The sequence below is a fragment of the Rhamphochromis sp. 'chilingali' genome (assembly GCF_963969265.1).
Source record: "Rhamphochromis sp. 'chilingali' genome assembly, chromosome: 1".
Lineage (NCBI taxonomy): Eukaryota > Metazoa > Chordata > Actinopteri > Cichliformes > Cichlidae > Rhamphochromis > Rhamphochromis sp. 'chilingali'.
Genome location: NC_137929.1, coordinates 3,004,570 through 3,018,069, shown reverse-complemented (window position 1 = coordinate 3,018,069; position 13,500 = coordinate 3,004,570). Strand labels below are relative to the sequence as shown.

At 43.5% G+C, this 13,500-nt stretch overlaps 1 protein-coding gene across 2 annotated transcripts in view; it reads left to right on the top strand.

Moving 5' to 3' along the window:
* The first annotated feature begins 3,064 nt into the window (after window positions 1–3,064).
* Window positions 3,065–13,500, top strand: part of LOC308397130 (protein NLRC3-like) — a 41,017-nt gene continuing 30,581 nt past the window's right edge. The window contains exons 1-6 of one of the 2 annotated variants that reach the window (XM_080882867.1): window positions 3,065–3,460; window positions 5,149–5,278; window positions 5,534–5,635; window positions 6,628–6,706; window positions 9,170–9,374; window positions 9,526–11,299. In XM_080882867.1, coding sequence (XP_080738993.1) covers window positions 5,160–5,278; window positions 5,534–5,635; window positions 6,628–6,706; window positions 9,170–9,374; window positions 9,526–11,299 — 2,279 coding nt within the window. In that variant the 5' untranslated portion in view covers window positions 3,065–3,460; window positions 5,149–5,159. The remainder of the gene's footprint in view (window positions 3,461–5,148; window positions 5,279–5,533; window positions 5,636–6,627; window positions 6,707–9,169; window positions 9,375–9,525; window positions 11,300–13,500) is intronic. The other variant, XM_080882868.1, reaches the window with a different exon arrangement.

Below are 13,500 nucleotides of genomic sequence, written 5' to 3'. Positions count from 1 at the left end.
TATTTTCAATTTCAAAAATATATTTTTTTGGAGCATCACAAATACAAAATATATTTACCATATATTTGAAATATATTTTGGCCAGGAAAAATGTATTTTTTTACCGTATGGGTTTGCTGCTGCTGACTTTGAAAATCACACCAAACATGGAATCAAATATATCGACTCGGCTTAGACTACAGAGAAGCATCAGTCAGTAAACTCATCCATTGAAATAAACTAGTCCTTAAATAACTTTGAGTTACACAGTGGCAAATGTAATAGAGAAAGACACAGGGCCACCTGAAATCTGTCATCCTATCTGATTCAAAACCAACATGTAGGAGAATCTGGAATCTTTGATTTTGAGTTAAAAATAAAATATGGGTAAAATGCAGAAATGTTTTTACTAACATGTACTAACAGAGACTTGGAGGAGAGAGACCTAATGTTTAATAATCCACATTTCACTGTTTTACTCTTTGGTTCAGATGTGGATACTGTATTGTTCTTTCTTTGTGATTGTTTATGTTTAAGTTGTTTGTTGCTGGTTTTTAGTTTGTTTTTTGTCTGTTTGGAAGCTGACACAGTCTCTATGGAGATGGGTTTTTGGGGGGTAGCAGGAGGAGAGAAGCTGCAGAGAGGCGTGTAAGACTGCAACTCTGCTTCCTGGTCCCAACTCTGGATAGTCATATTTTGGGGGGTTTAATAAACTACTACTGCATGATGTAAAGCTGAAGTATTACACAGCTAGTTTAAATGCTGTAGGCTGCAGCCGTTGCTCTAACACTATAACTGTAACAGGGCTCAGTGCTGCTTCTAACAGTCTGAGCTGCTTCAGGCTTTATTTGTGAGGAGCACAGCAGCTTACAAACACGTGGCTGGGCCTGGACCCAAAGGAGTGTTTGTTAAAGCCTGCAGTGAATCCAGCAGCAGAATGATGGAAATGCAACACAGCAATGATGAAGAGGAGCAGCATTAAAGCCAAAGTCCAGTTCATACAGTTAGGTCCATAAATCAAATAAGGGAAAATAAAATGTTGTTGGATGCACCTGTCTGCACCCTTAATGCTCTCTGGTCGCTATGGTAACGCGTAAACATTTCTTTCAAAATAAGACACACGACTACAACACGGGAAAAGACCCAGGGAAACGAAGTTAACGATAAAAACCCTGAAAACCATTGTTGGATTTATATTTTATCATTGTCATTGTTATTGGGGAATATCTAACCATATATGCTCAGAGGTGTAGAACCAATTGTGTAATGATAGTAGTCTTTAAAGACTTTGTGTGACTCCAGAGTGTTCTGGCATTCACACCCACGTCCTGGGATCATGGGAGAGGTGCTACCTTCTTATTGTTTTGTGGTAGGATGTCTGTTTTAGTCTAAGTGCCTTTTGTTTAGATGAACTGCTGGACTTCCAGACCAGCACACACACACACACACACACACACACCTACATAACATACAGACTGGTACCTTTGTTCACGTGTATGTTAATGAACCTATGTATGTTCATGTAACCTCAATAAAAGAACAGTGTTACGAGGGAACGGACGAGAGCGACTGTGGTCAAGCGAAGGAACGGCATTGGTCCAGTTCTCTCCCGTGCACGAGAAACAGAAAGAACTACTCGTGTCTTGCTTTGCTGTGTAGCTGGATTGAACGATCCAGCGAACAGGTTTATGCTACAAACCTATCAACCATCAATTTCACACCGAGCCTCGACTCTCACGGCCCGGTACCAAACGACTCACGGACCGGTCCGTGACCCGGGGGTTGGGAACCGCTGAGTTAACGCATGAGTAGTTCAGGGCTGCACGTCATTTTCATTGTTAATATCTTTGTGAAAAGCACATTGATGTGAAAATCTTCATGAGAGTCAGAGGCCCTACAACACGATTAAAGATTCATTCAAAAGAAAATCACAAGTTATTATCATCTTCAGAACATTTCATTAAACATTAGAGACAGACTGCTGAGTACATCTCATCTCTATCCAAACAACCTACAGTCCACAAACACATCATGAACCAGTGCTCTGGGCTGTGGTCTGTCCCCAGTTACATGGATCAGCTGGTTCCCTGGAGGTGACTGCTGGTGTGGTATGGAGCGGATGAATAAACCTGAACTGAATCAGGTGTCCAGTTACTTTTGGTCCCTTTAAACCAGGCTGTCACATGTTCAGGATGTGAAACTCCTCCTCCTCAGTGAAAACGGGTGTGGGTCACAATCAGCCAAGGTTTTGGATGAACACATTGTGAGATCTAGCCCCACGCTATCATGTGATTTCCTGTGATCAAATGTCCCAGGATGTGAGTGGGCGTTAAGACGTCCATGTCCCTCTTCAAGCAACTTAAAGAAGTCCAGACGCTTTTCTTTCCAAGCTCCTTCGACAACATCATTCATAGAACAGCTTCCAGCTTCTTTTGCTCGGCTACAGTTTGGATGGATTTGCATTTAAAGATGCAACAAGACTAAAATGGTTAGGGTCAGGAGGTCAAAGGTCAGAGCTCCTGTGGGTCTGAGGGCGGCCTCACGCTGGAGAAGGATGAAGGAGTCTGACCTGAGCCAGTGTTTGACATGAACACATCAGCACTGCTGTCAGTGAGCCTAACGACAGCCGTTAGCATCATTTCAGTGTTTCAGTCATAAAAACACTTCCTGTCTCTGTGGTGGTTACAGTGACATCATGCAGTTTGTGCTTTGACCTCCAGAGGGCGACAAATCAGCACAGACAGAGAGCTCCATTCAAACTTTGCTGCCATCAGGAATAATTCTTCAAATATAATCATCAGTGTTTGAGCAGTTATGATATCAGGGACAATCTAGACATGTGTGACAATACTGAACATGTCACATGACACACCTCAAACATCATGTGATCCACTCTCAGTCTGCACTTTCATTCATGACTTCAACAGGTTGAAATGAGCTTTGAAGAAACATTCAGTGAAATAAATCTTTCATGGATTCATGTGAGCAGCAGATGAACTTTGTACCAACAACATCTTCAATAACAGAGTCTGAATGAAGCTCAGGTGTTGATGCTGCTCCCTGATTGGACGCTTGCTTTCAGCTCTGCTCTCAGTCTTTACTGCACAGGTGAAGGTAGAAAGTGTGACTGGATCTATAGACTGGAAACAGAGAAACATGCTGAACATTTGAAGCTTTGCAGCAGAAATGTTCATGTTACAAATACAGCAGAGCTGATCTGGGATCAGTGTGTTCACACCTGCAGCTACAACAAGGTTTCATGTCTCCACACGTCAGCATGTGAACTTTACTCTGACTCAGTCTGAGCAGTCAGACGGCATATTTTTAAAGTTAACACATCAGCACACACAGAGCTGAGCCCCTCCCACCTGTGCTGAGTTTCAGGTGGAGCCCCGCCTCCTTCCAGGAAGCAGCTCACCTGTGTGTCCGTGTTTAGTGTCCAGGTGTGGAGTGGAGCTTGTTGTTGGTGTGTGAAGAAACTGTAAGTTTGCTTTGTTTCCTCCTTTAACAGTTTGTCTTTAGGAACTTTACTGTTTGTTCAGCTCGTGTTTGATTTCTTCACACAACAAACTGTGTGTGTTTGTATTTCCGGTCTCTCCATTAAAGTCAGTGTGTAATGTTTCCTGGCTAACATCAGCTGTGTGCAGCTTAGTTCAGCACAAATCTGCCGCTCCATAGTTCACGGTAACGGACTCACAGCTGGACCAACGAGGCCGAGTGTGTCCGCCACTCTGAGCTACGTTCGTGTTTGTGTACTTGTAGTTTGTACTTTGAGTTCACTCAGAGCCCACAGAGGACGCAGCGTACGTGATGACGTCACGGCCCTTTACCTCCTTTACTGTCACTGTGATTAATATTTACACACGAGACACCTGCAGAGCTCTGACGCTGAGCTAGCACACAGCATGCTAACGCTAAGCTAACGTTCAGCTAACACTAAGCTAACCTAGAACCCAGAGTGAGGTTAAAGCTGAGTAAACACTGACCCCAGACCAGCACCGTGATAAAGTGAGCTGCTGCTGCTGAACTTGAACAGGTAACAAAGTGATGAGCAGTCAGGCTGCAGGTTTCTACCTGTTCATGTTTCTACAGTAGAATCACTTTGAAGTGTCTTTGTGCTGTTTCATCTTTGATTTGTGTTCATAAACACTCAGAGAAACATCACGTGACCTCATCAGGATCTGTGTTGGTGTGTGGGGCTGTACCTCAGCTTTATGTTGTTACATGCTCATTTGTTCATTTCACACAGTAACATCAAAGTAATGTTATGAGGAGTAATGAAGTAACGTACTCCATTACTTTTAATCAAAGTGTTCTGTGTAATATGTGTAATAATGACTGTTTTGAGTAATGACCAACACTGATCACAACAAAGAGGAAATGCCTCCAACATGCACAAACATTTGAGCCACAACATGCAGTTAATGTGCACAAATGTCTTTGATATGCTGCTCAGTGATGGTGGTGACTGTCAGAGCAGAGCTACTGAGAATCAATAAGTAATATCAATGATGGGATCAGAATCACTAAATTCTTCTCATCCCTGTCAGTATCATACATGTGCTGTATAATGTGATAAATGTAGAGGTGCTGGCTGTTCTCTCACTCTGCTGTTTAGCTGTAAAGGACGCCTCCCTGCCTTTGTCTCATTCATGACCTTTAATAGTCTCTTCTAACATGCAGAGATCTGTATGATCTGTTTCATAGAGTCTAACCAGCCTGTACAGGTAACAACAACAGTCACTGCATCACTGACACACAAACGTCATCTCTGTCAATAACAACATTCATACATGGAATAAAAACACATCAGTGGATCATTGCTGGAGCTGATGTTTGTGCTCCTGGTGCAAAGGCTCTCAGTTTCCTCCTTGAAATAACATCAGTGGTGGGTCAGCGACATGCTTTCTTTCCCTCTCAGGTTTAAATATCTGGGACTCTCCACCGTTTGGTTTTAGAGCTGAAGAAGCTTCTCTGATGAAACGTCTTCCAGAAACTTAAAGACGTCTCTTTTCTCTCCAAGCTCCTTAGATCACATGACCTGGATGACTGAACCTACAGACATATTGACCTGGTTTCATGGTCACATGACAGGTCAGAGGTCAGCGACTGTAACTCAGTTCCTCCTGTTAATGTGAACTCACTGAGTGTTTGTGGTTTACCTCTCAGACTGACTGAAGATGATGATGGAGGAAGAGGAGGACAGAGCAGAGTCTGCAGGGTCCAGCTGTCCGTCTGTGAGGAGTGACCGGTCCAAAGATCGAAATCCAGAGTTCAGTGGTGAACCTGGAGCAACGAGGTCAGAGAGCTGAACTCACTGAGTAACAGAAATAATTCTGCACTGACATTATAATCAGTGTTGACTCTGGTTGATTGTCTGACTGTGTTTGTGAGCTGAGAGGAAATGAAAATGAGTTTGTAACAAAAATCAGTTTTGTCCAGTTTTCCTGTAAAAAGCTGAACTCTAATCTAAGAGGATGTTACTGACAGGAAACAGCTGCATTATCTGCAGTCTGTGTGATCACAGCTGCTTCAATCATGTTTGTGTCTGCAGAGGTCAGAGGTCACAGTCTGCAGGGTCCAGCTGTCCGTCTGTGAGGAGTGACCGGTCCAAAGGCGACGTTCCACACTTCAGTGGTGAACCTGGAGCAACGAGGTCAGAGAGCTGTGATGACTCCTTTACATGTTTGTGTTTCCTGGATAAATATGACCTGAAACATCCTCAGATTGTTACAAAGATCCATTAAAAAGAAAACAATGAAAGAGAAAAGATCCAAATGTTCGACTTGGTCATTTGCTGTTTGAGGACAGTGATGCTCATATCTGTGGGGAAAGTGTGACCTGAGTGGGTTCATGTTTGTCTTTAAAGAACAGAGCTGCTCTGATTCTCTTTGTGTCTGATCTGTTAAACAGTCTGAGAGGTCACACAGAGACCCAGCAGCTAAAGCCTGGATCATACTGGCTGCTGTTACTCCATCAGGACAACACTGAACCACAGTGGTGTGGATGTAGTGGATAAATCCCACCATACTGATGCTCAGAGTTAACCACAGGGAACAAAACCAGATGTTACCTTCAGATTGTGACCTTTGGAGTGGACGATGCAGATTTCAATAGAGAATAAATGTTGTTGTTTTTCAGCTGTGAAGAAAGAATCTAATTTTCTGAACTTAAGAATTTATGATGCTGGAAACAACATGGAGACTATAACACAACATTTCCACTGTGTTCATAGAATGAATGTAAAACTGTCAGACATTCATTAAATATGCAAAATGTCTACAGAAGCATCAGAGGGTCAGACGTGAAGCACTCAGTGATTTTGATCAAATGACTCATCAGTTATTGATCTGTACTACACTGATCTACCACGTTAGTAAAGCTGGTGTTCTGGTGGTGGAGGGAGACTCGGATCATGTTCTGGTTTTGGAGCAGTGATCTGCTGATGGTTCAGTTTGATGAGCTTCTTCAAAATCATCCCTGACATCACCACTGAAAGGACGTCCATGAAAACAGACTGAAAATTACTGATATGTTCACAATCTGAGAGTTTAAAACTTGACAGACTTGATTCAGATGAAGTTATTTGAGCAGAAACTCCTGGATCTTTATCCTGTGTTGATCTAATCCTTCATGGTTCCTCCACAGAGTGGAGCAGCAGAGCTCAGAGGTTCCCAGTGGTCAGTCTGCCCAGCAGCATCAAACACAGCTGGACTCCATATTTATGGTCTGTACATGTACAACAACTACTTTATTATTAATAATAATGCATTTATTTATAGGTCCCTTTCAGAACACCAAGGACTCTGTGGACTAAATGACCAAAAGAAACAAACTTTGAAATCAGACGGTGCAAATGTGATCACAGGGAAACGTTTTAAACATCGAGGCTTTAAACAGAAACCAAAGTGAAACAGTTTGTAGTCGAGATCAGTGGGAATGAAGCTGAATAACTGTTTCTTCAATAACTTTGAGCAATAAATGACAAATATGATGGAAATTAGCAGCATTAGCACTTACTAATGATGTGAGCTGACACTCGGCTGTATTGAGACGACCACATTAGGTGGTCCTCAACTGTAATGGAAACCAGTGGATCCAGTCCAGTCGTGGTGACCTGTGGTGAGTCGATCTGAGCAGCTACTAATGGAAACAGGGCCATAGATGTGTTTGTGCTTAATAACAGTGAATCACATGAGTTTTACATTACTGTTAAAATCTCATGTTGTTTGTTAAAGTGTGCAGTTCAGGGTGTGTTACTAAAACACTTTCCAAAGACCCAGCCCCCATAAAAAGCAGCCAATCAGCTTCTAAGAGTTACACACCCACACATATCTATCAGGTTAACTCTGGTCTAACACACTTGGATTTAGCTTGAAGAGTGTTCCTGTACGAGGACTGAAAATGATTTAAAAAGCAGCCAATGTCCAAAGAACAGCTTTGACACACCTTCATAAAACCTGCAGAGCTCTTAAAAAAGAAAAACTAGCTGAAAGTCTGGCTGCTCTTATGAAAAGTACAGAGAAATTATGGGTCGCTCAACGCTTGTGCACAATATAAGAGTTGAAATAAATCTAAAGAATAACTCAAAGTCCTACAATCATAATGATAAAGTCATCTACAGCTAACTATCCAAGTGGATTTGTTTAAGACAGCTCCATCTGCTGGTGGCCCTCTGCAGGTGCATGAAAGGGGCGTGTTTATAGTGAAAGTAGGGAAGGAGGAGGACTCTCAGCAGCTTCCAGCTCATATTCACACATTTGACTTCTCACTGAAAGCAGCAAGTTTGAGTGTCTGTACCTTAGTTAGAAGAGATAACATGTCAGTAGTAATTAGAGTTGATTGAGCAATGCTGTCCTTATAATGTAGTTTATGATTTTTATACATCTTTTTATGGACAAGTCCAGTTTTTCTGTAGAGCCTCTCAAGTTGGTGACAGCAGTCAAAGTTCACGTGTAAACCAGAGCAGCAAATCAGGTCCAAATGTGTTGTTCACAGTGAGTGGGATCATCATTGGCTGCTATGTTAACCTCCTGCAGCAGGATGTCTTTGGTCAGAGAATGGATAGATCACTAAGTCATTGTTGAGTTTAGGGAGACAGTAGACAGTTGGAGGAGGTTCAGCCAGTTGACACACAGTAGATAAAATAACTGAAGGCAGGAGCAGACACCTGTATGACTTTCCACCTCTCACATAGATTATTGTCCCTGGGCAGCGCCACAGGGCTGGTAGATGTAAACAAAGCTGGAGGAGAGGATTTATTCATCTGAGAAAAGTCACAGAGTTGTGTCTTGATGCTCAATCATCCAGGTACGTAAATCCCAAAAAGCTTGATTCTGTTCATCTGGATGTTTTCAGTGGGAGAAGCGTTTCATCATCATCAGGTGACTTCTTCAGTCTCAGCTGACTGCAGGTTTCAATCTCATAAACAGGACATTTGTATGACTGAAACCAGCCCACTGAAGGAACAATGGGCTGGGAGGTCAGTTCATTGATCATTGGTACGCATATTGTCAGGACCATTGATCAATGGTTGTTGATCAATGGTCATGAGTCCAGTTCACAGAGAGCTGGGGAATGGCTGCAATCACAGCATTGTAAGATGGTGACAGTTGTACCCTTAGGCCCCTCCTCCATTCAGAGATGGTCTTTCCTTTTCACATAAATGGCCTCCTTGACTCCGCCCTCAAACCAGCGTTCACATTTACTCAGGACCTTCTTGATGTGAAGTTCTTCTGCTTCGCTGGCTGCTGTGTCTGTGGGGATGGTGTTTGTTCTGTGTTGTAGCGTCCTGATGACGTCCAGTTTGTGCCCCAGTGGATGATGAGAGTCAAACCTTAAATACTGATCTGTATGTGTAAACAGAGTGAACCTTTAAGACCAGTTGCCTGTACGATCAACTCAGTCACCTGAAACATCTCCAAGTTTCTGGCTTTGATCATCAACCTGTTGGTAGTTCAGCTCTGAACACCAGTGAAATGTTTCTCCCACTGAAATCGCTGCATTCATATGAACAGCATCAACGTTTTGGGATCGTGGAGTTGTGGACAAAGTCTCAGTTAATCAGATAAAGTCAAACCTATAATTGGTAAAGAGCTCGTGGATGATATGCCCCTTGATGGTAAAGAAGTGGATGTTGTGTGGACTAAAGTTCAGAGTGGTGGGTCATTCATAAAGTATTCTGTTCCAGCTGCTGGAGGACAACATCATCACTTTTGTGAAGAACGAGCTGAAGAAGATCCAGAAGGCTCTGAATCCAAATAAGCCCCAGTGCTTGGAGTTTCAGAGGGAGGATGATGAGCAGAGGAGAAACAGCAGAGAGGCATTTGTGAAGATCACAGTGGACTTCCTGAGGAGAATGAAGCAGGAGGAGCTGGCTGACCGTCTGCAGAGACGTAAGAGGATTTATCTAAAGATTTAAGCTGCTGGATAAATGAGAGACTTGTGACACCAGTGTGTTCAGTCATTTCTCAGTGGGTCAGAAATTGTCATCAGCATTTTGTAAAATATGATTGTTAAAGTTGTATTTTTATTATTATTATTCAGAACTTCCAGCTGCTGTTTGTCATCGTAACCTTAAATCCACCCTGAAGAAGAAGTTCCAGTGTGTGTTTGAGGGCATCGCTAAAGCAGGAAACCCAACCCTCCTGAATCAGATCTACACAGAGCTCTACATCACAGAGGGAGGGACTGCAGAGGTCAATGATGAACATGAGGTCAGACAGATTGAAACAGCATCCAGGAAACCAGACAGACCAGAAACAACCATCAGACAAGAAGACATCTTTAAACCAATCAGAACAGTGCTGACAAAGGGAGTGGCTGGCATTGGGAAAACAGTCTTAACACAGAAATACAGCCTGGACTGGGCTGAAGACAAAGCCAACCAGGACATCCAGTTCATATTTCCATTCACTTTCAGAGAGCTGAATGTGCTGAAAGAGGAAAAGTTCAGCTTGGTGGGACTTGTTCATCACTTCTTTACTGAAACCAAAGAAGCAGGAATCTACAGCTTTGAAGACTTCCAGGTTGTGTTCATCTTTGATGGTCTGGATGAGTGTCGACTTCCTCTGGACTTCAACAACACTAAGAGTGTGACTGATATTACGATGCCCACCACAGTTGATGTACTTCTCACAAGCCTGATCAGGGGGACGCTTCTTCCCTATGCTCACGTCTGGATAACCACACGACCTGCAGCAGCAGACCAGATCCCCCCTGAGTATGTTCACAGGGTGACAGAGGTCAGGGGGTTCACTGACCCACAGAAGGAGGAGTACTTCAGGAACCGATTCAGAGATGAGGAGCAGGCCAGCAGGATCATCTCCCACATCAAGAAAGCTCGAAGCCTCCACATCATGTGCCACATCCCAGTCTTCTGCTGGATCACTGCTACAGTTCTGGAGCGTGTCCTGGAAACCAGAGAGGGAGGACAACTGCCCAACACCCTGACTGAAATGTACATCCACTTCCTGGTGGTTCAGGCCAAAGTGAAGAAGGTCAAGTATAATGGAGGACGTGCAACAGATCCACACTGGAGTCCAGAGAGCAGGAAGATGATGGAGTCTCTGGGAAAACTGGCTTTTGATCAGCTGCAGAAAGGAAACCTGATCTTCTATGAATCAGACCTGACAGAGTGTGGCATCGATATCAGAGCAGCCTCAGTGTACTCAGGAGTGTTCACACAGATCTTTAAAGAGGAGAGAGGACTGTACCAGGACAAGGTGTTCTGCTTCATCCATCTGAGTGTTCAGGAGTTTCTGGCTGCTCTTCATGTCCATCTGACCTTCATCAACTCTGGACTCAATCTGCTGGAAGAACAAACAACCCCCAAGAAGTCTAACACAGGAGAATCTGCAGAGACACACTTCTACCAGAGTGCTGTGAACAAGGCCTTACAGAGTCCAAATGGACACCTGGACTTGTTCCTCCGCTTCCTCCTGGGTCTTTCCCTGCAGACCAATCAGACTCTCTTACGAGCCCTGATGACACAGACAGGAAGTAACTCACAGACCAATAAGAAAACAGTCCAGTACATCAAGGAGAAGCTCAGTGAGGATCTGTCTGCAGAGAAAAGCATCAATCTGATCCACTGTCTGAATGAACTGAATGATCGTTCTCTAGTGGAGGAGATCCAACAGTCCCTCAGATCAGGAAGTCTCTCCACAGATAAACTGTCTCCTGCTCAGTGGTCAGCTCTGGTCTTCATCTTACTGTCATCAGAAGAAGATCTGGATGTGTTTGACCTGAAGAAATACTCTGCTTCAGAGAAGGCTCTTCTGAGGCTGCTGCCAGTGGTCAAAGCCTCCAACAAAGCTCTGTAAGTAAACATGAACTCATCGCTTCATTCTTAAAATCATGGGAAATAAATCAGAGGTGCTCAGTTCAAAGAACACTACCACTTTAGAAAAATTAAAAAATAGTCACTAAAATAGTCATGATACTTTAAATATTTCTCTCCAGCAGGACATGTCAGCATTTCTGAAATATTTTTGTCTTCAACTCGAATCAAAGCACAATCCAGATCCAGCCTATAAGAACATGAGCTCTGATCCTTCAGCCCCTCTGACAGGTTTATTATCCTCAAGTTGTTCACTTGTCTCCAACAACCAGGAGTCTAGCTCTGTTTTTTAAAGCAAATACTTGAGCTACCAGACTGCACCTACATCGTTTTCAGATGTTCTTATTTTAAGGTCTGGTTTGTGTCTCATCTTTATTGCAATCCCCCATGTCTCTCTGTTTTTCAAATATAAATCTGTTACCTCGGTGTGGCCAGAACAACATGGTGAACCCAAAATACAGACAAAGGTGAAGGAACTGAATATTACTAGACGTGAAGGCTTTATTTACACACAGGAACTTGACACTTGGAATTTTTTAACATGAACTGTGAACTATGGCGGAAGTCAAGCACTTGAAGCTGTGAGCATGAAGTGGGCTCTGTGGTAGGTTTCCGGAAATGGGTCTTGGTAGATGGTAATCTGAGTCACTGTAACAGAGGTAGAGCAGCATCAGAAAGATCACTGGTGGAGGTTACAGTAAGTGAACGAGGTTATCTTCAATGTCTTATTTGGGGTTTCTGTAGCTCAGGAGGTAAAGCTGGTCTGATCTGACCTACTGATCAGAAGGTTGGTGGTTCGATCCCTGGCTCCTCCAGTCTGCATGTCAAGTATCCTTGGGCAAGATACTAACCCCAACTTGCTCTCCGATGCATCCATCAGAGTATGAATGTGCGTGAATGTACTTAGAAAGCACTAAGTTCAGATAAAGTGTTTGTGAGAATGGGTGTGATTGGGTGGATGTGGCATGTTGTATGCAGCGCTTTGAGTACTCCGGGAGAGTAGAAAAATGCTATATAAGAATCAGTCCATTTACCATTTACTTGTCAGCAGTCGGAAAGCAACTTGGGGAAGGCAGGTGGTGAGGTCTGGGTGAGTACTTGTTAGCTTTGAATCCAGGCAAAGTGGTCCAGTAAGTCTAAGAGACGAAAGGCATTAATGTGGCTGTGAGTGAATCAAGAAGACCAGCATCCAGGAAAACATGACTGAACTGCAAGGGTGAGTAGATGATCCGAGGATTAGGAGGTTAGCAGAGTTATTGGGAGTGCTGATGTTATATTCAGCCTAGTAGATTACTGTCAGGTGTGGACAATGGACAGGCTGACCAGGCTTCACCCAAAGGCAGAAACCAGAGTCTAGTGGGAAACCACCGCCGCTCACACAGACCATGACAGCAGCATGACCCCCCCCCCCCCCCCCCCCCCAAAGCATTCTCTTTCACTTGGCATCATTTACCTCTCCCTTCTCCAATTTCTGATGTGTCCACCTTTGCAATGATAACTGTGATCAGGGTGAACCAAAAAGGTGCCGTGGTGAACAGATACTTAAGTTTGGTGAATGCAGTTTCAGCTTTGGGGGACCAGATGCATGCTGAGACTTGAGTGGTGCAGCTACCTGACTATAGTTGAAAATGAACAGTCTATAAAAATTTGCTATTCCCAAAACCCATTGGAGATGCTTCTTGAATCTACAATGGGTACAAGGGGTAGGCCACTCTGTTAAAGCTTTCACATTTGCCAGATCCGTCTTCACCTGCCCCCGTGCCAAAATGTAACTGAAAAAAGTTATTGATGAGGAATGGAATTCACACTTTTTTGCTTTGACATAAGGTTTATTCTCCAGCAAACGTTGGAAAAATAGCATGGACATGAGACTGATGTTCCTCGCAGGTTTTGGGAAAAATGAGGATATCATCCAGATACACCAATACGAACCTGTCAAGGAATTCCCGGAGGACATCGTTAACTAATCTTGAAACATTGCGGGAGCATTAGTTAACCCAGGCGGCATGACCAAATACTCGTAGTCCCCCAATGGCATGTTTAAAACGGTCTTCCACTTGTCTCCCTGATTGATCTGGAAAAAGTGGTAAGCGTTCGGATGTGGGGTTTTGTAAACCCAGTGGCACTGTGAAATGGCCTGAAAGTAGAGCTAATGAGGTAATAGGTACTTATTCTTGATG